This window comes from Seriola dumerili, unplaced genomic scaffold (genome assembly GCF_002260705.1).
Source record: "Seriola dumerili isolate Sdu_G_001 unplaced genomic scaffold, Sdu_1.0 BDQW01000079.1, whole genome shotgun sequence".
In the NCBI taxonomy this organism is placed as follows: domain Eukaryota; kingdom Metazoa; phylum Chordata; class Actinopteri; order Carangiformes; family Carangidae; genus Seriola; species Seriola dumerili.
Genome location: NW_019174334.1, coordinates 2,129,221 through 2,153,804, shown reverse-complemented (window position 1 = coordinate 2,153,804; position 24,584 = coordinate 2,129,221). Strand labels below are relative to the sequence as shown.

Here is a 24,584-nt window from a genome sequence, read left to right as displayed (position 1 = left end):
TTGTCACTGTGAGCTTATTTTAGTTGTTGATAAATAGGTCAACTATTTTTGCTTGTTCAGTCTATAAAACATCAGCAAATAGCAAGAAGTCTTGCTTGTTTTGTCTGACCAACCGTGAAAGACCCAAAGACACTCAATTAAAAATGATATAAAACAGAGAAAAAGCAGCAAACCGTCACATTTGAGAAGCTAAAACCAGATAATGTTTGGCATCTTTCACTGATAAATGAGTATAATGATTTTAACAACTGAATTAATAAAATTAGTTTAATGATTAGCTGATAAACTATCAAACTGGTCAATTCATTTCAATTAAAAATGTTTACAATGGTGCAGTTTTTATTGGGAAAAAAATAAATCACACCTAAAGCAACATATACTGTTACAAAGCATTCCTCTGTTAAGTGACAAATGTTTCTGGAAAAGTAACAAAATCAATACAAACAAATTGATTTTCTTACCTTGCCAAAAGAGCAGAATAAAAATATGTATTAGTTTGTAGACTTTCTTCTAGACTAAGATTATTATCACTTGTTAAGAGCTGTGCGTTTGCACTGACAACATGATACTTGAGTGACCCCCGTGAGTAAACCCCCCCCCCCCCCTAAAAGCGAGGTCAAAGGTCAGGATGGACCGAGCAGCGAGCAGGTAAGGATTCAGTGTCTTGCCTAAAGACACTTCAGCAAGGGTGGGCACCCGACCATGTGTCCCATTATCTCTGTTCATGTAAAAGCCTGTAACATATCTGTATGACCCTAACCACACGTGAATGGCTCCACCTCTGTGCGTCTCCGTGCCGTATCCGCTCCCCACCTGTGCTATGGAGTAGTCGGAGGAGTTGGTGGCCTGCATGCCCTCGTTGCCGCTGATCCCCACTCCGACATGAGCCGTCTGTATCATGCCCACGTCATTCGCACCGTCACCTATCGCCAGCGTGATGGCTTTCACGTGTTTCTTCACCATATCCACGATCTCCGACTTCTGCAGCGGAGACACCCTGAAGAACGAAGCAAGAAGAGACAGATAAGAGATGGTTGGTTCATATCAAACGCATACAGCTGTCCCGTTTTAAGGGGGTTGAGGGTGGAGAGCGGGGGGCAGAGGTGGAGACAGGGGAAAATTATAGACCACTGTGAGAGAGAAAGAAAGAAAGAAAGAAAGAAAGAAAGAAAGAAAGAGAGAGAGAAAGAAAGAAAATGGAATAAACTTAGAGAGAAGGAAAAAAAAAAACAGCCATTAGGAAAGAAAGAATAAAGTCTGGGAAACTAATAATGGGAAACAGTTGAAAGGGAAAAAAGAAAGAGATGGATGAGAGGCTGGCATGGCTCTGTTTACTGCTCTTCACTAGGTATTAGGAAACAATGATTCACTGTTCTGCTAATAAGACTCTGCAGAGCTCACGTTTGATGTGTTTATATATGATGTGTGTCTGCATGCCTGCGTACCTCTTAGTGTGCCTCAGAGTGTGTGTGTGTGTGTGTGTGTGTGTGTGTGTGTGTTCGGGGAGCTTCCAGCGGTACTCCACCCTCTTGACCTGTATCACTGATCCTCTGTCTATAACCGGTTCCGCCTCTCCGCTGACAATGGAGGACCCAGGGAGGCTCGATTACAGGCGCGTCCCCTCAGGGCCGCTGAGAGGTGATGGTGATGGTGTTCTGCTGCGTTTGCTTAAGTGCTACGGATATCTTTTCACTTTACGGAGTCATGTGTTGCATCTGTGAAATGGCAGCCTTCATCCCACGCCATTCCCTCTCCTGTGTCTGTTTTTTTACGGAAGAGGTTTGGATGCGTTTTCCCCATCAGTTTTTTTTTTTTTTTTATCTCTTCCTCCATCTCTCATTCAAAGAAACGTTGAAATCTTTTGATTGGTGTGAGATGGAGATAAATGATAATCAAGCAGACAGTAGAGGGGTGCCGACCACCCTGTTAGTCTTGCATGTTTTTGGTAATTCCATACATATTTAAATTCATGTGTGATTTGAAAATGCTAATTTAAAGATCGAGACATTTATGAAAGATCTATTTTCTCCATTTCAGCTCGTCTAAATGTGAACATTCTGTGAAACATTTCCATTTCGTCAGAGTACTTTCAGGACTTCTCGTCCATGGTGGCTCAAAGAATGAGGCTGCAAGTTCCTTCTTCACCTTGGAAACAGTAACAAGGTCCATGTAGTAGCTATTGTGGAGTATTTGATTTGATTGGATCACATTGTTAATCTTGTGCAGCAGTAACATAAGTAAGAGGGGTTTCGTTTTGGTGCCAAATTTACATTTACATGATCCTACTTTCCACATGCATTTGACTACTAGCTTTTTATTTGTATTGTTGTATTGAATAACGGCTCTTTTTTAAGAAACATATATCAAGGAACAATCATGTTTAACTGGCAGTGATCTTAGGAGGAAGTTGTGTGAGAAAAATCCAACCACACACAGTAGTTACATTCTTAAATACTACATTCTGGACTCAGGGACTAAGATTGAATTTGTCTTCATCTCTGTTTTCAAAACATGCTTTGGATCAGGAGGCGTTCCTGCTGCTAGCTCACTGCCATTCACATGCACGCAGCTTCAAGTGAGTCTCGCCTTTATTACCTTCAAACCTGTACAGTGAAAAACAAATACATCTACAAAAGGAGGAGACATGGGAGAAAACTGATCCTGGAACTGGGATTAAACTTGTACAACAAAGGAAGTTATATTTCCCACAGTACAGGACTTGCAACTGTAGTGGCTTTACGTACAGTATGAGTGACCCAAACTGTTAGTGGCAAATGTTTTTATTATGATTTACGGTACATTTACAGGAAGGAACAGAAGGAAATGGATTTTAATCTTCAAAGTCAGCCACTGTAGCTTTAACAGTAGCAGTAAGTAGATATGCAACAATGTGCCTCCACATTTATGGAGATTAACCCAAATCCAGATATTAAATATTTATATTACATTTCTCTGATTATAGTGATTACCTGAGCCTCAGTGATATATTAGGTGATAGTAATCTGAGTGCCAAAGCTGAACTATCCACTTAAAGTGTGGCTGATACTTCAAACAGTTCCTAGAAGGAGGAGGAGTCACTTTCACAATGACTGTTTGTGTACGTGTGTGTGTGTGTGTGTGTGTGTGTGTGCGTGTGTGTGTGTGTGTGTGTGTGTGTGTGTGTGTGTGTGTGTGTGTGTGTGTGTGTGTCAGGTACAGCTCTAGCACTCAATCCACTCCACCATGTTTGTCAATGCTCTGATAATGATATTACAAAATTAAATTATGTGCAGCCGCATGAGCCATCACATGCAAACGGAATACAACTGGATGCTTTGATGAAGATATGACAAAATGAAATTATGAGCAGATGTATGACTGCTCGCGCACACGCACGCACGCACACACACACATCCACACACCCACGCACACACCTCTGGCTGGAGCTGGAGCCCGCAGGTCATAAAGATGGTTTATCTTCTATGAATATGTAAGTAGGATCATGTCCCGGTCAAGCTGGACTCACAGAGCTGGGTGGTCTGGTTAGCATTCATACATTTGTGTGTGCAAAAACACACAAATGTACACACATGTACAAACACACACACACACACACACCACAAGATATTTCCAGGGGAAAACCTCAGACAGAGTCTTGGCCTCTGAAGTCGTTGCTGAAGGATGGGATCAACCTCTGCTCTTTGTTTTTCCCCGTTTCTGCGTCTGAAGTGAGTGCGAGTGCGTCTGATCGCAAATCTCTCTTTATCTCTCGCTCTCCCTCTCTCTGTCTCGCTCTACCTTTCCTCTAAACACTGCTAACAGTGTCTGGGATTTTGTAAAGTGGCATTGGAGAGATGAAAGGCTCCCGGTGCTCTTCACGGTGGAACTGAGCAGAAAATAAGCAGCCGCTAAGTCCTCCTATAAACAAACGCACAGTGAAGTCGGCAACCCATGCGTACGAGTGCGCTCCACACGCCCCTGAGACACACACACACACACACACACACACACATACACGCACGCACGCACATATTCCCAAACTGTGAACCATCACGCACATACAGCAGATGAGACCTTATCTCACAGACACCTCTATACTTAAAAGTCGAAGCTATAGCTCATTATGCACAGGCACCTTATCAACAGTACAGTGCCCAAGATGCACAAACGCACTCATTACAGGAGTCACCTACAGAATTGGTTCCCAGCAGGGGGATCGGGACCTCCCAAGGGGTTGCAGGATAAACCTAAGGCACTGTGAGATGATTACTGGGGAAAGAACCAATACAAAACTAATTCCACTACAAGGAAACCTTTCTCTGATCTACTTCTTTTTTCTTTTTTTTCCAAACTCCTACATAAATTCATCTCATGAGGCCTCTAAAATTTTAATGAATCAAATATTCTGAGAAGGTCATCTCTTTCATATCTCATACATGTAACTCACAATGGGACATTGCTTTGTATTAAAAAGGTTGAGAACCCCTGATTTACAACACAAAATACAAATATCTACCAGAGTCCTGTCGGCTTTTTTCTAATTCCTTTAAAGACATTTTTGTTTACATATTTAACAAATTTAAATAAATGTTAAATAAAGGCTCAACACAAGCAACTGTACAAGAAAAAATAAAATAAAACATGATCTAAAACGGGCAAATCCAAAAACAGTCTTCTGATCAGCAGGTAAATCATGGGATACACTCAACAAACAAATGCTGGTGTTGATGCAGGAAAACGGCTGAAACCTTCAAACGTGCAACAGAGCAAATTTCAGATCCTCACACGTAATGGAGCAGAAGTATGTGAAGTTTTGATAAATGAACCCTGATGAACAAGCTTTATAACTAACAAGGGCTTTTTATTTAAACTCCACATCATCCTGCTCCGCTACACTCCAGAACCTGAAGTTTGTACACGTTCTAAACTATTGATCGGAACACTGCAGATATTTGATGCCAGCTTTCAGTACTTTACATGCTTTCAGAATTTGGTTCTGCTGGCATGTTTTGGTCTGCAAGAAAAAAGGAATTGATCTTTGATACCGAGCCCCAGCTAAGGAAAGGAGAGATAGAGAAATGGAGGGAAAGGGGTGCACGGAGAGAGGGATGGAGTGAAGGATAGGAGGAAAGAAACCTGGAGGCTGTTTGCAAGGCCTGTGAGACCTGAGTCCGGATATGGGCTGGATATGCAAGAGAGTCAATTACTTCCCTCCTGGCTGTACACACATACACACATACACACACACACACACACATGCACACGCACATGCACACAAAAGACGAGTGGAAACTCTTTTATTAAAACATCACAGCTGGTGCTGAGTGGAACATGACCAAAAAAGGGAACATGCAGTAAACATTGTATGAACAGAGTGCACTTTGTATCAATGGAAATGTATAATGGCAATGCCTGTGTGTGTGTGTGAGTGAGTGTGTGTGTGTGTGTGTGTGTGTGTGTGAGTGCACTGGTACCCATTCCTGGTGTACCAGCAGTAAGTGAGTCATGACTTTGACATTTCCATGCAGCTGATTGTATTACATTACTCCTGCTGTGCAGCCTTTTATCATCCTCATTCATTTGCTGACCGTGGGCAACCGACAACCTTTACAAACACATGCACATGCAGGTATGCAGGCCTGTGCATTGACACACACAATTACACACACTCTCTCTCTCTCTCTCTCTTGCTCTCTCTCTCTCTCTACCACGTACACAACAGAGTGAGAAAAATCTGTCTGCGGTGAGATTAATTGAATTTCTTTCTCATCGTTTTTCTTTCAGTTGCGTACTTTATAAAAAACCCAATGAAACCTTCTCCTGCCAACACTCAAGCTAGACTTATGTGTTTTGGCATTTAACGAGATTCATGTCATAGATGTTGTCTAATGCGTCTGTACAGCAAAAACAGGTGCAGGACAAAATCTAGCTAACAGGGTTTTACCTAAAGAAGACACTGCAGGTCAAAACATTGAATTAAAATGCATTTGGGAGCTTGCAAATTTCAGCAGACAACGTCTCCCCTTTTTCTTTGGAAATAGGGGTTTTCCCACAACGGCACAATGACGCTGTTTATCTGTAAAAAATGTTTCTGATACAGAGAGCTCATCCTCCTGATAGATTTAAATTCCAGACTTTGTCTAGACTTCTTGCAGACTGATTAGTTTCAGTTTTTTTTTGGTCACAAGACGTAAACTTTGACCACACTGACATTTTTTATGAAGTTTGTGTGCGTTTACGTGGGGTTTTCTGCTTTCATGATCCTTTTACGGGCACCGAGCGCTGATTTAATTTGCCCTATTTTTCCACGCTCCGTTTCAACAGCATGAAATTTCATCAAAAATGACCAAGACAAATTGTCATTTCCTTTTCGTTGAATGATTCCATTTACTGCACCAAGGATAAATTTTCATTAATGTCTTCCAAACATAAGCTCATTGAAAGCTGAAATATCAATAAAAAGATGAACGCTAATAAAGCTAATAAAGTAAAGCATCAAATTTAATTTTTTTTTTTTTTTTGTGCTTTGTCAACTCAGAATTCAATACTTTTCCAGGCTTTCTAGTCCAGTGCAGATACACTGTAATAAATCCAAAGTGTGCTTTTGTATGTGTATGTGTAATGAATGAGTCCTCCCTACCGGCAGCAGATGACAGCCTTGCAAGACAATGCCAAGTCGAGGAAGGCCTGGCGGAGCTCGAAGGACAGCGCATATTTCAGGGTCTGACCATCGATGATGAGCGCCAGCTCATTTTCCTTCTTTAGAGAGTCACCCAGCGACGAACAGTGAGCAGTCAGCGTGGCACGAGTAGCCTACCGGGAGACAAAGACAAAGAGACATGAGTTTTTCTTAAACCCGTTTCTAGTAAGGAAGATTGGACAGATGTGCTCTTTTTCCCCCCTCAACTTCCAAGACCAGTTAGAGAGTTTACAGTTTAGTTAAAAAAAAAGAAAAAAAGATGTTGCAGATAGAGTCTGTTTGTTACTGTTACTTCAAGACAGCACACAAACACATTATAAGCATGTTTGATGAGATGCTGTTGGCTACCAGTGAAAAGCAAACCTCGAACCATCTTAAATCCTAATCTAATCTATAAATCTAAATCTCACCCTGAAAGTGACTCTTTTTCTTATGCAATCTGGCAGCGGCTCTTTACAAGTGACCACATGTTCAGGTTATATGTTTTTCTGAGGATATTGTGGCCTCTAAAGTGGTGAAAATACAAATCACACAAATCAAAACACGCAGACCAATTTGTTGAAAGGTCAAAACCACTGGCAGTAAATGGAAGACACATGCTCCTGGTTGAACAGACTCCTTTCATCTGGGGAAAGAATTTGCTTCTGTGTGTGCTAAACAATTAAGAATGGCAATATAAACTTCACAGTTGTTGTAGAGATTATCACAACACGTTGATGCAACGACGTCCTGAAGGCACGTTTAACCATGAAATCAAATCTTAAATCTTTCCTTCACAAAGCAGCAACACATCACAGCGGGTAGAAAAATGGCAAAAGAGAGAGAGAGAGAGAGAACGACAATCACAGACTGGACTGATATCGAGGCTCGTGCATCGTTCATTTACAAAAGCAAAGTGCAAGTGTGTGAGAGTGTGTGTGTTTGTGTGAATGCCAGCTCGCCTGAAGGGCAGCAGTTTGGGGCAGTTTTGATGGAGCTCTTGATAATAGAGGAACAAGGATTAATAGAGAAAATAAACATCCCACGGAGATGTAATGAATTCCATGTGGAGGAGCAGGCACGCTACAAGCTACCAGGCCCACACAGACACACACACGCACACGCACACGCACACACACACACAACCACTGACTTAAATTATGATTTCCATGGCATCCCAATGTTACAGAGCATAAATGTAGTCTAATTACAACATATGTGTCAACCTTGCCTTTAGCGATCCATTAGGACTTGCTAAACAGAAGGTAAGTTACAAAGTTGTTCGGCCGTTCTTGATCAATAACAAATACAAGAAACAACAAGAATCAATTGTCAGATTTCAATTATTAATGTCAGAACAGGTCAGGCCAATTAACACCTATTTCTACTCAACAGCTCCGGCTCTGACTTATTGTTTACGAAGAGCTCTGTACATTAAGAAGAACATCAGATGAATTAAGGTAAAAGCCATTAAAAATCACTCCACCACTAAACAGATGGAACAAGAATGTTTTATCCATCAAGCATTAGCCAGTGCTGTCGCAAACAGCTCACTTATTCTCTATCTGGGGACAGATTTGTTAGTTGTGCATGTGGAAATCAGCTTATACACATAATAAATAAGGGATAACGTGGAATGAAATGCCAAATAACATGAATTGTTTGTGGAAACATGGAAATTTCAACCAAACACACAGCAATCAGCAACGCAAGACTAAACTAAAGATGAAAAAGTGCACAAACATTTGAAAATTTGGCGCCGTTAAGAATCTACATAGTCTCTCTCAGTGGGTTATTGGCAGCCATGAGACCAGAGGGAGTCCAGTGACCTCCAGAGAGATGACCCCTCTGTCAAACAATCAGCATGTGTAAGAGATAACACAGTCCACACACACAACCGCACTCACATATACACGTATGTAATACAATCACATCAACAATGCAGCCCCTCTTCTTCTTGCCAAATAGCGATGCACACGTGTTCCCTCTACACATAAGTATCCGTCCTCTTCCCAAAAATTCCCTGCTCTTGTTTTCTCAGCCTGAGGCTGTGTGTTTTCCTTTGTATGCCGGAATTCCTGTTTGCATTCACCTTTTTCCCCCAAACAGGGCAAAGGAAAACAAAAACATAATGAAAGGATTAAAGGAGATTACAGGTTGTCAGAGTTGTGAAACTCAAAGGGGCTATGTGTGTGTGTGTGTGTGTGTGTGTGTGTGTGTGTGTGTGTGTGTGTGTGTGTGTGAGAGAGAAGTGCATGTGTTTTTATAGAGGGGTAAAACACGTGTATGCATGTATGTGTGTGTGTGTCTGTTTGCATGAAAGTGAACAAGGGTTGTGTGTGTGTGTGTGTGTGTGTGTGTGTGTGTGTGTGTGTGTGTGCGTATGTGTGTGTACACATGTGGTGCATGTGTGAGAGATAAGAATCTGACAAAATCTTTTTTTCCCTGCTTGTCCTCACCCTGTCACAGAGGAATGGACACAAAAAGCCTCAGCTGCATCATGCAGAGTAAACAGCACATAAGTGAAAAATGACTGTATTAAAAACAATGTACATGACACATGTTTGTGGTGTAGGGTGTTGATCCTTGAAGTCTTGTACAACTTTCTATATGGGGTTTGATGCTGTGAAGCTCTTCCCGACATGATATGAGCTGGAGCTTTCAGGGACAGTTGGAAATTCTACATCTACATTTCAATTTGTTTAGAGAAATTTAACGATGGTTCAACGGTTAGCTCTCTCATATTCATTATAATATCGAGCTGCGTATTGATCGGGTCACAAAAGCACAGAAAGCGAGTCAGATACATGGATCAACCCCCACGTGAACGCAAACATTCACCAGCTTAGCACTGAGGTGCTAATACGCCACAGTGACTTGTCACAGCAAGTCCAGTCAAAGCTTTAGCAGTGGCGAAGATAACCCGGGATAATAACCAGGCTAAGTCTGCAGGGAGCTATAGAAGATTAAAAAGGTAACTAAGGTACAAACACTAGTTAGCTCCTAAAGCTAACAGTCAGACGCCCACTAAATACAGCAAGTCCAGACCTAACTGTATTCTTCTGGAAAAAAAAAAAGACCGTTGTCTTAACATGAAAAGAAACAGCTCACAAGGGTCCACGATCTGTTAGCACTTTCTCAAAGAGAACAAATATCAGACCAAAGAAAAATGCATGACTATGTAGTTTCCCTCTTTCTCACACTAAATTAGCTGCTATTTTTGGAGACCTTGCTTAATTCTTTGATTGCACCGGTTTGATTATGACAAGATCTAGTTAGCAAGCATTTTTTTTAACTTCCAAAATAAATGTTTATTTTTCATGTGCATCTGACCTCAAAGAGGGCAGAAACTCTAACACGCACAGACACACACACTTTGTAAACCATGTTCACAGGCCCCTCTGCATGGAATTTTATCTGGTTTATATTTGGATCACAGAATGGGCAGGGCATGGAGGCAGTTTGAGATATCACAGGTCACCCTCTCTCATTGCATACTTTGCCATAAAATGCATAAGAACAAACAAACACACACACACACACCCACACACACACTCTATAAATATATGTATGAATGAGCGCAGTAAGGATGGGGGAAGCCAAATGTTGATCCATTCCAGGCCACCCTCTGCAATCAAAGAGACCTCAATCGCTAGAACCATGATAACAAATGTATATAGGCAGAGGATAAAATATACAAAAAAGGACTAAGCAAGATAAATGAGAAAAGGTACAAAGAAAGGGGGAACGACGAAGGACGAGGAGTGTGAACAAGACCAGGAAAAGGCTGAAAGAGGGAGAGACCTGCTGAGTGAAAAGAAGGCGGAGAGAGACATGCTCATATCTGAGGTGCAGATTCTGTCACCAGTGAGATTTAATATACCGTTTAATTATCAGACTGCGCATCTGTGCAAACACCCACATCCTCTGCTGTCTGCGCCAGAAAGACACACACACACACACACACACACACAGCTGACAAAAAAAACAGACACAGACACACATGTGGTCTTAAACAGTGGGAGGCCTGGTGTACAAAAAGCTATTATAAATTGAAAAATGCCAGAACAATAGTTCATGCAAGGCACTACAAAATGCATGTGTGTGCATATGTGCATGTGTGTGTGTGTGTGTGTTTGTGTGCATATGTGTGTGCGCATAAAGATGATTAATGAGCAGAAGAGAGATGTTGTTTATTTAAGAGTTGTACTGCGGGCAGTGTGACAGGGAGAGGGGGATTGTGGGAAAGTTAGATGTAATGTATATTCAGAACTATCAAGCTGATCAGTGTGATCATGTGCTACTGCATCCAGGGTAAACTGTGTGTGTGCGCGTGCGTGTGTGTGTGTTTTTCACTTCGGTATGCTCGTATGCTTCAGTATTGACTAAACAGAGGGAGACAGGCCACAAAAATTTGTGTCAATCTGTGTGTGGCATGTGCTGTGAAGGTGACAGATGGCGCTTGTCACAGCTTCAGTGGTCACAAACCGTTTACCCAGGAGGCATTGCTCACAGGGTTTGTTTTGATGCAGAGGAGCACCAAAAGGGGATCGCATTACCACTCACTCATCGCCTTCACATGGCTCTGCCAAATCTCCCCCTCCTTCTCCCCCTTTCTTTCTCTATCCAGATTTTCTATCTCCTACATGAAGTACAATAAACACTCCCCTTGTTTTATTCACAAACCCACTTCCACAAAGATAAACACCATATTTTGTTGCTTGTTCCTGCTCTCCTCTTGACTCTCCCTCTAACACACACACACACACACACACACATTTTTCCTTTCACACACCACAGACGCTGTGTAGTCGCTTCCTGTGCACGGAGAGGGTGCTGACAGATGTGGAGGCAGTGGTGTGAAGGAGACATGGAGCGGAGAATGGGCTTGGTCGGGAAGAGGACGGGCGCCAAGTCTGGCAACTGCAAGATCTACCGCGAAGATTAGCCTTCACACGCTGCTAACAGCAGAAAGAGGTTATGATATATGTGGGGCAAATTTTATAAAAAAAATGGGGGGGCAAGAGGTCGACTCTGAGGTGCGATTTTGATAAGAAGCTTCTGTTTTCGCTCACGTGCAGGTTACACTTCAAAAGGCCCACATGTATGAAGTAGCTGAGCCGGTGCGAGTTATTTTAAGTGCAAGGTAAGTGTTGCACTGAAGACAGTGTTGCTTTCATCCGCACCGACCACCAGTCACAACCAGAGCTCTCTGAAGTTCTCCTGATCGACAGGCATGACTGTGACACCATGTGCACACACGAGCACGTACACATGTATGCGCGTGAGAGAGAATGTTTCTTCTCTTACATCCATATGTCCAAATGTAGGTTTGCACATAGCTATTAATATGACCTTTAATGAGGTGAGAATATCAGATATCTGATCTGACTAATATGATTATCTGTGAGGTGTCATCACTGTGTTTTGTGTACACATGGATGTGAACCAGCATTTCTCCCCTTTTTTAACTGGCTTTTGTTGTGGTGGTTTGTCATGGGTTTTATTCTGTCTCATGTTTGTTGCATTTCATTTACACCCACTTGAAAGTGGGTGCTACAAAGGGTCCCAGGCACTAAAGCATACTGTAGATTCTGCACTTGTCACATGAAAAATTCCACTCATGACCCATGGTTTATGTTTCATGTCAACCAGCTGTCCCGCTGTCTCCGAGTGCCAAATAGAAATGTGTTAATACAGCCACTTCACAAAAAAAGACACTCTTTCTTATCTTCAACATCTTCTACAACAGAAAAGTGCTTTATTAATTCCAAAATGGGACATTTCCTTTTGTGCTTTATCTTCTCCACAGGAACGTCTGGGTCAGATACAGGGCGGCAGCCACCCCCCCCCCGCCCCTGAAGCTAGTGAACATTCAAAAACTTGCTGAAGGACACATCAGCAGGGTGGACTGTTGCCATTACAGTGGACTGAAGCCAGACTTTCCAGATGAAAGATGAAGTCCTTACTCGACCAAGTTGTTTCAAGTTGCTGCTAAATGCAGCGTAATGAATGGAAAGTCTTTGTCTGCATTTGACATGAGGAAAGTCTCAAACTACATCACACAAAATCATCTTCAGGATAATTCCAGTCATAGTGAGTGTCAAGCCAATTCTTTAGTGTACGATCTTTCCTTTCTGAACATATTCTGTGGATTTTTTAGCACTCTATTATTAATGAAGGGGCATTTGTATGACTTTTTGTCCTAATTCTAATAAGCATTACCAAAAATGTGTGATTTCGAAATTTTATCTCTTTTGTTTATACTGGAAGTCCCTTCTTTGGAGAGAACCTCTTAGCAATGACCTTAATCCTCTATTGCTACATCCACATTACAATTTATTCAGCTGTCAAGGAGATCTTTTTTGTCCCTGGAAATATTTCTTATGAAATAGATTAGACTATGTCTAAATGTAATCTGTGTACGGACATTTCCCAAGAAGGACAGGCATAACATATCCTTAGGCTGCAATTAAAGCTTATAGACAAGAATTTCAAGTATGTATAAGCAATATACAATGGTGGGAAAAATGACAGGAAAAACTTTTATGTAATCATCTGTTAAAGCCAAATGTTTTTTCTGACCCAGACTATATTGACCAAACAGCAATCAGACTGAAATGTTTACTGGAACAGTACAGCACATAACAGAATATGGCACACAGACTGCTAATAAAATCTTCCAAACTATATTAACAATGATCCACTTACTGTTCTAACTGTGTTGGTTTTGTGCTAAATGTATAGGTAACTCTCAGGCTAAAGTACCCTTATTACCCTGAAATGTTAACCCTGTCCAAATCCATTTACCCAGCGTCTAAGTGGCTTTGCATGCTGTCTGGCTTTTGACCAGCAGTTCCCAAAGTCTAGGAGCTTCCAGACACCACACTAATACATGTAAGAAGGCCTAACACTTCACAACAATTTCTTTTACAAGAGGTTGGCGTAATACAGGAAAGCAAAATGATCATAGGTGTGAAGTTGTGCAGTTAAATTTGATGTCCTTACCAACATTAAAATCCTTTTATGGATGCAATGTTAACCACACAGAAGTCTCTAATGTCACGTTCATCACGCTTCAGACTAATAAAAAAAATCACTCTACAAACTCACAGTTCAAGACACCCACCACTTCTGCAAAGAATTACATGAAGCAAGAAAGTTATGAATGTAAACAAAGATGTCTCTACATCAAGGTTTAACACACACTTTGGGGCCACAAACCGGCACTCACACACAAACCCATAAACAAATACACACAAGCACACACAGACGCACACGGTGCATACGCTTAAAATTTATGAGCCTTAATCTCCCCCATCTCACGTGTAAACAAACTTTGTAAAAGAGAACACACTGTGATTGTGTGTGTGCGTATACATGTTAGTGTGCGAGTGTCAGCACATATGTCGGAGTCTGGGACTGCGTGTGAGAGTGTGTGAAAAAAGAGACACCGAGACACATGACGTCAATCAAGTTACTTAGGTAAAGTCACACATGAAACCTGAATGCAAAGAACACATAACTGGGGTAAAAATCTAATCTGGAGATAAAGCATGTCTCAGATCTCAGTCTAACAGGAACATCAATAGGCTTAACACATACAGTCTGAACACTCGGCTTTTAGCTAAACATAGGTTAGACTGAGGATGTCACGAGAACCGATACTTTGGTACCAGGTTGCCATAAGTACCACAGGTACCGAAGGTAAAGAAAGTGTCGTAGGTACACCCTGAAAGCGTCCTACTCTGACATCAAACTCAAAGAGAAGAAGGCAGGCACAGTAAACAATAACAGCTACACGTGGAATGGCGGCGGCAAGTGCAGCAACAGGTCTGCTGCGATGTGCGGATAAACAAAAACACACCAAAACTGGCGTGTGGAGATATTGGTGTATTTGACGCAGATCACCGGGGACAAGTTATAGACAAGATGAAGCCAGTACGAAAACGGTGCCACAGATCATTTCCAATGAAAGCAGGAAAAACCTCAGACTTATCTAAGCACTTCAAAGACAGACAGCCAGACGTGCACAGAATTCAAGGTGAGTGAGTTTCAGGTGGTAACTTTATATCAACTTGTCAAAATGTTCACGTCCTGAAATCTTACAGTTATTGTTTGTGAACTGGCGTCTCTTGTAGCAAAGCTCCACACATAACGTTCACAAAGGCTAATGTTAGCTTGTTTAGGCTAATGTTAGCTTGTTTAGGCTAACACGGCGACAGATCATAACGTGAACTGGGTGCTCACAACGTTAGCAGGAAACCACCATTACCATTCAGTTTGTCGAAGTTTAACTGACTTTTTAAAGGAATATTTTCACATTACATTCAATTTAAACTAATGCTTGCACACTGACTATATGTAGGTGTTTGCATGTGTATGTGTGTGTGTGTGTGTCACAAATAGAGTGAGAATACTATTTATGAAAGAGACCGAAGAAAAGGGGAAGGAAAGGAGGGAAAGAAGTGAAAGTTCTATGTTTGTCTCTTTTCATCCCTTTCTCCAAAGGGACACCAGAGACTTTAATCACCTGCACCTGTAAGCATACAATGAGCCACACCCACCAATCTGCCAGTGGACCACACCCTAGTTCCCACGGTAACCCTCCTAAGACCCCCTCCCCCCTACTGCTACTGTAGAACACACAACACACAAAAAGTCCCAATACTGTACAATGTGGACACAGACATGAGAGAGGGAGGTCAGCAAGAGGAGGAGGAGGGTCTACTCACATCCAGAGAGTCCTCGTTGACGATGATGAGGGACATGCCGTGTGTCACCAGGCGACAGGAGTAACCTGAGAAACAGAAACCGATAGTGGAAGGTAGAGAGTGGGCGGTGGGAGTGAGATTAGATGTGCTCAAACCCAAAACACAGGTGGAAAAAATGGTATCATGTTCAAGTGAGTCCTGCTTCACACACACAGCTACCTGATCCCTCTGTCGGCTATCAGCCTGCAGTGTTCTGCTGTGCATACATCAACTATGTCATGCTCCAATTAAACATAGCAACATAGCTGACCACTTTGTAGAAAGCTAACACAAGTGTTAAAAAAACAGGAGAAAATCATGTCGGAAACTAAAGATGTCACTTCAACTATACAAAAGTGTGTGGAAAATGAGAGGGGATTAGTATAGGACAGAGAAAGTCCCAACTGCACAGAAGATTTTGTTTTTCAAGCCCTGTTTTTTTGGACATCTTCCACAAACCGACTGCCAAGAGAAACCAAATGCACTAATGTCATAACTGTCCCCTCTACCACTGGAAGCCTGGCCGCTGGCACATTTCGCTCAGAGATTGGAGGCATGTCTGGCATGTCACAGCCCACATAATTGAATTAACTCCACAACACATACAGTTTCTTACACACTGCTGCACGCCAGTCTACAGCTTCCACCCTATCGCTGGATTCATATAAGTCACTACCTATGTGATCTAAAAGTCGTGTTTTATCTATATTGTTTTATTTTTAGATGCTTTCCACTCACCTATGTTGATGGCGGTCTCCTGTTTGTCTCCGGTGAGGACCCAGATCTTGATGTCAGCCCTCATCAGAGTGGCGATGGTCTCTGGCACGCCAGCCTGGAGACGGTCCTCTATGGCTGTAGCGCCCAACAGCATCAAGTTCTGTCGGTGGAAAAGAGGAGCGTGAGATGTGAGATTCAAAAACATCGTGAGAGCGAAATGTGGCACAAAGGGGGGAAAGTAGGTTAACATAAATCATATTTAAGCTACAAGTTCAGCCAGACATTACCAGCCTGTATGTGAGGGCTCTTTCTCTCCAGAGAACATCATCCATATCTAATTTAAGGATGAGAACGATGCCAGCGGGCAGCTCAATCTAGACCTCTGTACCAACTCTGTGTCTTCGTGCCAAGAAGTAACCCATTACCTTTCCCTCCTTGCTTTAATTTGTTCAGCATTTAAATGCTCGTGTACCCTCATTAGACACACTCGGACGCACACACAAACACTCGCACAGACACACAAGTTAACACTACTGTGTTGTTGACTCCAGTTTTATGGGGCTTTTGGCAGGCTGGCGCAGGTAATTACCCTTGTGGTCTCCCAGTCTGAGCTCCCCTCCTCCTCCTGCTTCCTCTTTTTTTTTGCTCTTCACTCACTTTTCTCACCTTGACTCTCTCCTCTAAATCCTTGATTTTCCCACCTATAAGTTCAAACCTCTACTGAATAACTCTAAGCTGAAATCTGTTTACCACTACATCAGCGTTACTTTACTGACCGACAAACAAACAACTTCCATAATGATCGGCCTTCTCCAGCACACCAGTATGTGTCCTTACACTGTGATAAAAGGAAAGAAACACAATTTACCCACAACTACGCTGCTGAGTGAGCATTGTTAGGCAAGTACACCACGGTTGTTAAAGTGTGGGAAATAATGGAGCCACTCTGCCACCTGCTGGCAAACATGAAGTGTGTGTGTGTGTTTGTGTTTGTGTGTGTTGGTAACCGTTCTTTCTGCTTTGATTTCATATGAATCTATCAATACCTTTTATTCAGTTTCATACGTGCTACAAAAAGAAGTTTAGTTAAAAATAACCACGTCCACCCTGGAAAGCTTACCTGGCAATCGCAAGCACAAATTATCATTACAATTCAACATTCTGGGGTGTAGACTTACCGTTTAACTGTTAAGATAAAGATCATTTAAGATTTGCAGGCGCTTTGCTTTCACCAAAACATGTCACATGAGGTCAGAGCCCAAATCACACACATCACTACAGAGTGAGAGAAGGTGTGTTTACCTTTTCCAGTAGTTCATAACACTCCTCTAGCTTCTGAGCACGGTCCTTGAGTACGGTGCTGACTTGATTGTATTCCTTCAGCCACTCCTGATAGGCGCCTTCCTCCAAGTCCACATAGGCAAAACAAAGAGTTCTCAGGCCTGGGTGGATCAGAGGGGAGGAAGGCGATCAATCACTGTGGTCATGGAACAGCAATAGATCATGTTTTTAAGTGAGGGTGAATAGTCCAATGTTTTTCCATTGGAAAGCTGAGAAGCAGGCTGAAGGGAGGAAACTCCGGGGCCAGTAGGTCTGATTTAATTTAAACCTTAAACTGTAGTGGGGTTAAGCAAGGTCAAGTCTTTAACACTCTGATTTATATTGAAGATCAGATCACAAAACCTGTCCACAAAGTTCTGAGTCATAGTCGAGTCCTGACATACAGTGGAGTCAAGAAGTCTAAGACGCTCTTTTGGACCCTACAGTATTCTTCCGTATGCCGTTTTAAAATTGCAGCATCCTGTTCCAAATCAGTCTCTGTATTCTAAATTTGTACAATTAGAGCGTGTACGCTCCTTATCCTGACTGCATGTGTCACTGTCGTTCAGTGTGACCAGATAGCTATTCAGATAGTTTGCCTGAACTTGTGTAACTATGCTGTGGACGTTAGCCATCTTCTTCTGTTTGGGCTTGCACGGGAGGGGGCAAGTCTAGCAAGATTTTTCTATTTCGCCTAATCGCGCCTGATGCCATCAGATATTTGACTCAAGTCTGACTTGAGTTGAAAGTATGTGACTCAAGTCCATTCTTCTGTGTTGAACCATCAAAGCCGTGTGTGGTTCTGAAAGCACCAGCTCAACAAAACGATGAAAAAAGCATTTGGAAAAACAACACAAAAGCCAAAACATCACCAGTACAGAGCAAAAAAGTTATACCTGAGTAACAGTGAAGCAAAAATAATGAGAAGAGATGTTGCAGACACAGATCACTTATCAGTAACAACATCAACACAGAGAAAATGAACATCTAGTGAAGCAAAAGACGCATTTTCAGGTAAAAAAGAAACTTCTTACCTTCAGTGGCAAACTGTTCCAGATGAGCAACAGTTAATTCCTTGTACTGGGATGCCTCAGTCAGACGTTCAAAAATGACATTATCCTGCAATAACACAAAGTAATTGCCCCCGAATTGAAATACAATGCCTTATGAAAAATAGTCTGGAGACATTTGGAGTACTGACAGCCAATGATAATGAGATAAACATACAGCTCCTTTGCAGTATAGCCGTAGCTTCCCGTTGGGGGTCCTGACCACCACAGACATACGTTTGCGGTTACTGTAAAGGAAGCACTGGGTTTAGTTTCAAAACATACTACAGTCTTATATCACAGAATTATTTACTGAGTGAGAGGGATATTTATGGGGTATTACCTGGAAAACTCCAGCACATTCAGCAGCTCGTAACTCATCTCCTTTCCTCTCTGAAATACACAAAGAAATGTCAGTCCCTGCTGTTACAGAGAGCAGCTCTTACTGCAGTAGAGTGCACAGATACACACTTACGGCTTCCATGATGACCGAATGCGGCGTCCTTGCAGTGAATTCAAAGCCAAGTCCTTTGGCCCCCTTGACCAGTGCTCCTTCATCTGGCGAAGAGGCCTGGTAGATGATCTGGGTGCCGTCTCTCTCCGGGACCACGGTGTGGCACACTGCCATCATTGTCAAGAACTCGCAGATCTGAGGTGATGTAGGCTGAACGCACACGTGCAAACCAGAGCAGACACGGTCATTAACACCAGAGTCTAGTCATTTTTGGGCAGATTTGGCTTCAAATAAAGAAATATGAGAGAAGCTTCAGAGACACCTACATGGTCCTTCTCAATGTTTTGGATGAGAGTTGGGTCGTCAAACTCTGTAGAGTTATTGCTGCTGGACGGCAGATTGCTGTGAGGGGGAAAAAATACGAGAAGAATTATTTTAGTTATTGTGTAGGAAAAAATTAAATTTTTGGCCTTCAAATGTCATTGCAGGCCTCTAATGTTCTGATCAACGTATACACAGTAAATCCATTTCTGAGAACATGCAGAGTCTAAAATGACAAGGAGAATAACAGAAAGAGAAGACGGATGAGACGGGCAGAGGAGAAGGTTTACCAACCTGAAGTCCTCCATCGAACGATCACAGTCAAGATCAGGGAAGTGGCTGCAGTGATGAATGAGGTTGTATTGCCAAAAAGGAAATCAGTTCAGAATCAGCTGATGAGTTGATTAGTTCATTTGTGCACCCATGCAAGAGTTCAGTCAACTGAATTAATAGCAGCTCATTCTTTACTACAGGTTAGTCTGAGACATGAATTAGGTAAACAATTAGAGATTAAAGGAAGGTCAGTACAAAAGTGCATTTAGTGGAATTCTAAGCTCATTTTCCTTTAGTCGGAGCGAAGAGGCAAGAATGTATTTCAAAAAAAGGAATGACTGACCCATATGTTATTCCTGCGATGGTACACTTCTTAAAGTGCATGACATTACAGGTCAGAGTTCCCGTCTTGTCGGAAAAGAGATACTTCACCTGAAAAAGACAAACAGCCCACAGGCAATGAGAGCTAACACCGCACATTTTAACAGGCCTGTGTTAACTGAGACTGAACATGTAATGGTAATTCTGAGCTTTAGCCAAAGATTATGAGGAGGGGGAGGAACTGACTTGGCCCAGTTCCTCATTAAGATTGGACGTTCGAGCCATGGCCGGTGTGTCCGTCTCTGAGTAGTACATCTCCACATCCTGAGGAAAAAAACAAAGACACAAGCAAAGTTATGAGGAATATCTGACCGCCTGTAGTTAATCTATTTGATAACATGCATTATAAAACACAGATGATTCATACCCAGTTGATGAAGAGGGCCTGTGTGAACTTGACCACCTCCAGGGTGACCAGCAGGCTGATGGGGATCAGGTTGTTGTACAGGATGATGAACGTCAGCAGGTTATATGCAAAGTTTGTGGAGATGTCACCTGCACACGCACACACACACACAATAATCCCTCATTTACTGACCCTTCATTTGTGTATTTATTCTAATTCTTCATCACAGTAAGGAGACATGAGTTCCAGAAAGTGGAGTGTGGTATGTTTGCGTGTATGTTCTCACCAGCCCGGGACAGGTACCAGCAGGCATCTTCAGTGTGTTCTCTGTTCCAGATGGCAGCGCCAATAGAACTGACCAGAGCCATGACCAGCAGGATACCAAACAGGACCAGGATCTGCATGTTGGTCACCCGCTCCACATTAGAGCGCTTCAGTGGAGCCTTGGTGGAGTTCTGGGAGGTGGACAGGTCAGTGTATAAGTGAGAAACACACGAATACTTTAGGTTTTTATTGAGTTACATTAGTGTGTCTAGGGAAAAAGTCTACAATCTAATTTAATTTGTCATACAGAAATACAAACATAAAACTAATATTAAAAGTATTTTGGCAGAAGAATGTGTGAGCAATCGCAACACTGGAGCTGAAGATTAAAAGTACATCTCGCCTTGGACATGCTCCCAGTTATGAATGCGTCACAGAGTTAATTAAAAGCTCTAAAGTAGTCCCATGAAATCCACAAAATATCAAAGCCAACTCCAAAACTCTTTGGCTCTAAGATATTTCAACACCAGGATTTTTCACACATAACGCACAGACCGTTTACTGAATTCAGACAAGACACTGAGTTTACCTGCATCAGTTTGGAGTCATGACCGGTGTAGACAACGATTCCCACAACCCACTGAGTGTTCCTGAGCTGGGCGCCGCGCAGCAACACCTGGTCCGGGCCCAGGGGAGCTGGACTGAGGAGAAAAGGGAGAAGTGATGAGCACAAAACATGATAAATGGATGCAGATTTGGGGCGACCTGCATTTTCCAAGTTACTTGTGAGTATAATATCTGCATTCAAAAGAAAAATGCTCTATATACTTTGAGTACTTTCTTCTTTTAAGTCCCTTCTCAAGCTTTTTTGCTTTGTACTGGATATGGTAACTATAAAATCTATGACTTCTAAATAATTTAATCCTGATGTTTTAGCCACATCTGTCTTGCACAAAGATATGATTTAGATACTGACGTACTTTACATGTTAAAAAAAAAGAACATTAAGCATTTAACACTGGCAGTTCAACCTCTACTGTCAATCAGTATCCTATCAGGACAAAACAACTTTGTGTGTGTGTGTGTGTGTGTGTGTGTGTGTGTGTGTGTGTGTGTGTGTGTGTGTGTGTGTGTGTGTGTGGGGGTCTCACTTCTGGTTCTCCAGCCGCAGTGTGCCGGTGAAGTCATACAGGTGTCGGTTGGGGCCTTCACACTCCAAACGACCAGACAGGCCCATCAAATCCTCCAGGGTCTGAAAACTGGCTGTGAGCGACAGACCCTGGAAAGAAATCAACCACAAGTCGAGGGAAGTTTATTGAGTTAATGAGATGATCACAAAGTACATAATAGAAAAACAAATTACAAAAACAGGGGACAGAAAGAGAGCGAGAAACACTATCAGGTCTTGTGCGTGAGCCATGGAGATTCAAATGAGAAGACTGTGAGGAAGTAAAGTTTCATTTGATACAGAGCCCTGAAAGTTGATGCCAACGTTTTCTAACATCTTTAATTAATTTGCTTACTTGTATCTACTTGCAGTGATAGGTATTAGATGTTTCCAAAACAACAACTGCCTCGCCACTAAAACCTAAATTATTGACCTCTTTTCAGGTGGATTAGCAGCTCCTTGACACACGTGACCCACCACACTTTACAAGGGGCACAAATACCGAATCTAATCCTAATTTATTTTAATTGTAGGTGTTACAGTGTTTATGCTGCATATACTTAGTTCCTCAATGACTACCTGCACTGACAAAAATTTGTAAAAAAAAACGGACATATGTCGTACCTGTCTGATCTTTAGGTTGGTTTCTCCATCCAGGTTTGAGGTCTCAGTGTAACACATGGCCTGAGGTTCACTGGGGAGAGGAGGCAGGGTTGCATCAAAATATTGTGGGGTTTAAAATGATTAATCCATCAGGCGACAGAAAAATCAATCAATGACCATTTTGAATAATGAATAATTGATTCAGTGATTAGACATTTGCTGATTACAGCCTCACAGATATGAATTTTTGCTTCCTTTACATCATTTCATACAATTTTAAGTTGAACCCTTTTGGGTTTTTTGACTGTTGGTCAATTTTAACACTTTAACACTTAAGGTTCTAGTGACATTTTTTACACTAAACAATTAATCAAAAAAAATAGTGACTAGATTGATTGATAACAAATAGTCATTAGTTGCAGCCCTAGAATGTATGTATGTACCGTCTAACACACAACAAATGATTAGTATAATAGAATACATTAATGGGGGACACATGTTAACAGGCAAACATACACAAATGCATATGTATGCCCACAGACAAACAAACACACACACACACACACACACACACTGGAGTCTGACCTGGAGGACACTATAACCATGTCAGCTGGAAGGTGCTGCCCATTGGTCACCTTCACTATGTCTCCTACTGCCACCTAGTGGCCAGGATGCAGCATTGCAACAGCGTGAGGGAGAAAAAAAGGTGGGGAGACAGAAGAAGAGGGGTGTTAAGACAGGGTCGGGGGGGAAATAGGAGGGGGCAAGGGAGGAAGACAGAGAGGGGGAAACAACAGGCAAGTTCATTAGTGACCAGCCAAGAGGCAGCCAACAGAGAGAGTGAGAGGAAGACATGAAATAAAGTGACAGTGAGCACAGCGGTGCATAGCTTAAACTGTTTGGATTAGGCTGCAACAGAGGCAGACCAGAACAAGATACAAAGATTACAAGCATGTAGATATGAGAGAGAGGGAGAAGGGAAAAGGAGGCATTCACGGTTCACCTCATTTCAAGGAGACAAATCACAGCACTGCATCCAATCCAAAACAATTATATTACAAAACTACAGCATTTTGAAAAATTACTTTAAAGAACTGGGAGACAATGTCGTATATAACACATAATTTGAACAAAAGCAAGTGGGAGAAAAAGTAAAAAAAAAAAAAAAAAGAAAAAAAAAAGACCAGTACCATTCTCTGGATTCCCCCGTTACAAAGAAAACCTGTATGATAACATCAGAAAACTGAGGTCTGGGAAAGCAGGTGAAGTTGTTATCAGAGCCGGCGCGCTACACCAGGCGCAGTCTAAACTACTCAATCTTGTTCCTCAGGCTGCTTGTTCTCCTGAGATCTGCAGGCAGAGACTTGTTTTTCCCAGTGCACAGGAGGGGAGATAAGCTTGACTCCGACAAATAACACGATCGTGGATAACGTTAACTGCAGCATTATCGATTTCTAAACACAGCTCTTTCTCTTAGGAACTTTCTCATGGCTTTCTACCAAAGCACGACTCTACTGGGCCTTTTGCAGACTTTTACATTTTTTTCTTTTTACCGTTTTAAAAAATGAAGGAAATACAGAATTCTCCAAAATCATATTGGGTAGGGTTTATGATATAACAAAGACAAATTACATAGCAATGAAGGCAAAGAAGAAAAAGGGATCATTTCAGGGAAACTACTTATCACCACTTCCTCTCAACATGAACATTACTACGTTAGCGAAGCAACTGGACCAAATTCCTTCACCTGTACTGACCCTGAATAACACTGGGCCTTCCATTCCTGTTCTCTACTGTTTTCACACACATAACAAGGAGTCAAATTTGATTTGATTTGATCCGCTGAACCAAGACTGTACACAGCTGGACTCAGTTAATGAGTTCATTAAAGAAAAAAGGTCACATTCAATATCTCAGAACATACATTACATTGTGACAAACTCGGTTCATTTTCCCTCATATACTTTAATTTGTCAGATTTTTCCCTGGAAGAAAAAGCTTTGCTTGAGCAAGTCACTGGTCCAGATGAAGTAAAGACCAATAGACAAAACCTAATTATTCACCAAACAACATTGGATACATCAAGCCTAAAAACTACAAACAGACACACTTGTTATCTGGCTCCTGAAACATCAATACAAATTGGAAGAGTTTTATTGCCAACGATCCAGAAGCACAGACAGATGCTGACCCAACGCAGACTGAGTGACTACAGTCGGGACACAAAAAGAGAAGGACACAAGAAATCCTGGAAACCAAGAGCACATACGTGATCAC

The 24,584-nt window shown here is 42.0% G+C and overlaps 1 protein-coding gene across 10 annotated transcripts in view; it reads right to left on the bottom strand.

The window, feature by feature from the left end:
• atp8a2 (ATPase phospholipid transporting 8A2) overlaps positions 1 to 24,584 on the bottom strand; it is a 48,860-nt gene that overhangs the window by 11,768 nt on the left and 12,508 nt on the right. For 9 of the 10 annotated variants that reach the window (XR_002665074.1, XM_022744195.1, XM_022744198.1 and 6 more), the window contains 19 exons: positions 22,893 to 22,966; positions 22,329 to 22,398; positions 21,688 to 21,815; positions 21,126 to 21,237; positions 20,559 to 20,727; positions 20,294 to 20,421; positions 20,113 to 20,190; positions 19,889 to 19,977; positions 19,567 to 19,611; positions 19,278 to 19,353; positions 18,973 to 19,161; positions 18,841 to 18,890; positions 18,676 to 18,745; positions 18,483 to 18,567; positions 17,431 to 17,570; positions 16,150 to 16,288; positions 15,394 to 15,458; positions 6,620 to 6,792; positions 814 to 997 (listed from right to left, as the gene is read on the bottom strand). Coding sequence is in view for 9 of the 10 variants with exons in the window: in XM_022744195.1 (XP_022599916.1) it covers positions 814 to 997; positions 6,620 to 6,792; positions 15,394 to 15,458; positions 16,150 to 16,288; positions 17,431 to 17,570; positions 18,483 to 18,567; positions 18,676 to 18,745; positions 18,841 to 18,890; positions 18,973 to 19,161; positions 19,278 to 19,353; positions 19,567 to 19,611; positions 19,889 to 19,977; positions 20,113 to 20,190; positions 20,294 to 20,421; positions 20,559 to 20,727; positions 21,126 to 21,237; positions 21,688 to 21,815; positions 22,329 to 22,398; positions 22,893 to 22,966 (2,064 nt within the window). In the remaining variant the exon portion in view is untranslated. The remainder of the gene's footprint in view (positions 1 to 813; positions 998 to 6,619; positions 6,793 to 15,393; positions 15,459 to 16,149; positions 16,289 to 17,430; positions 17,571 to 18,482; positions 18,568 to 18,675; positions 18,746 to 18,840; positions 18,891 to 18,972; positions 19,162 to 19,277; positions 19,354 to 19,566; positions 19,612 to 19,888; positions 19,978 to 20,112; positions 20,191 to 20,293; positions 20,422 to 20,558; positions 20,728 to 21,125; positions 21,238 to 21,687; positions 21,816 to 22,328; positions 22,399 to 22,892; positions 22,967 to 24,584) is intronic. The other variant, XM_022744196.1, reaches the window with a different exon arrangement.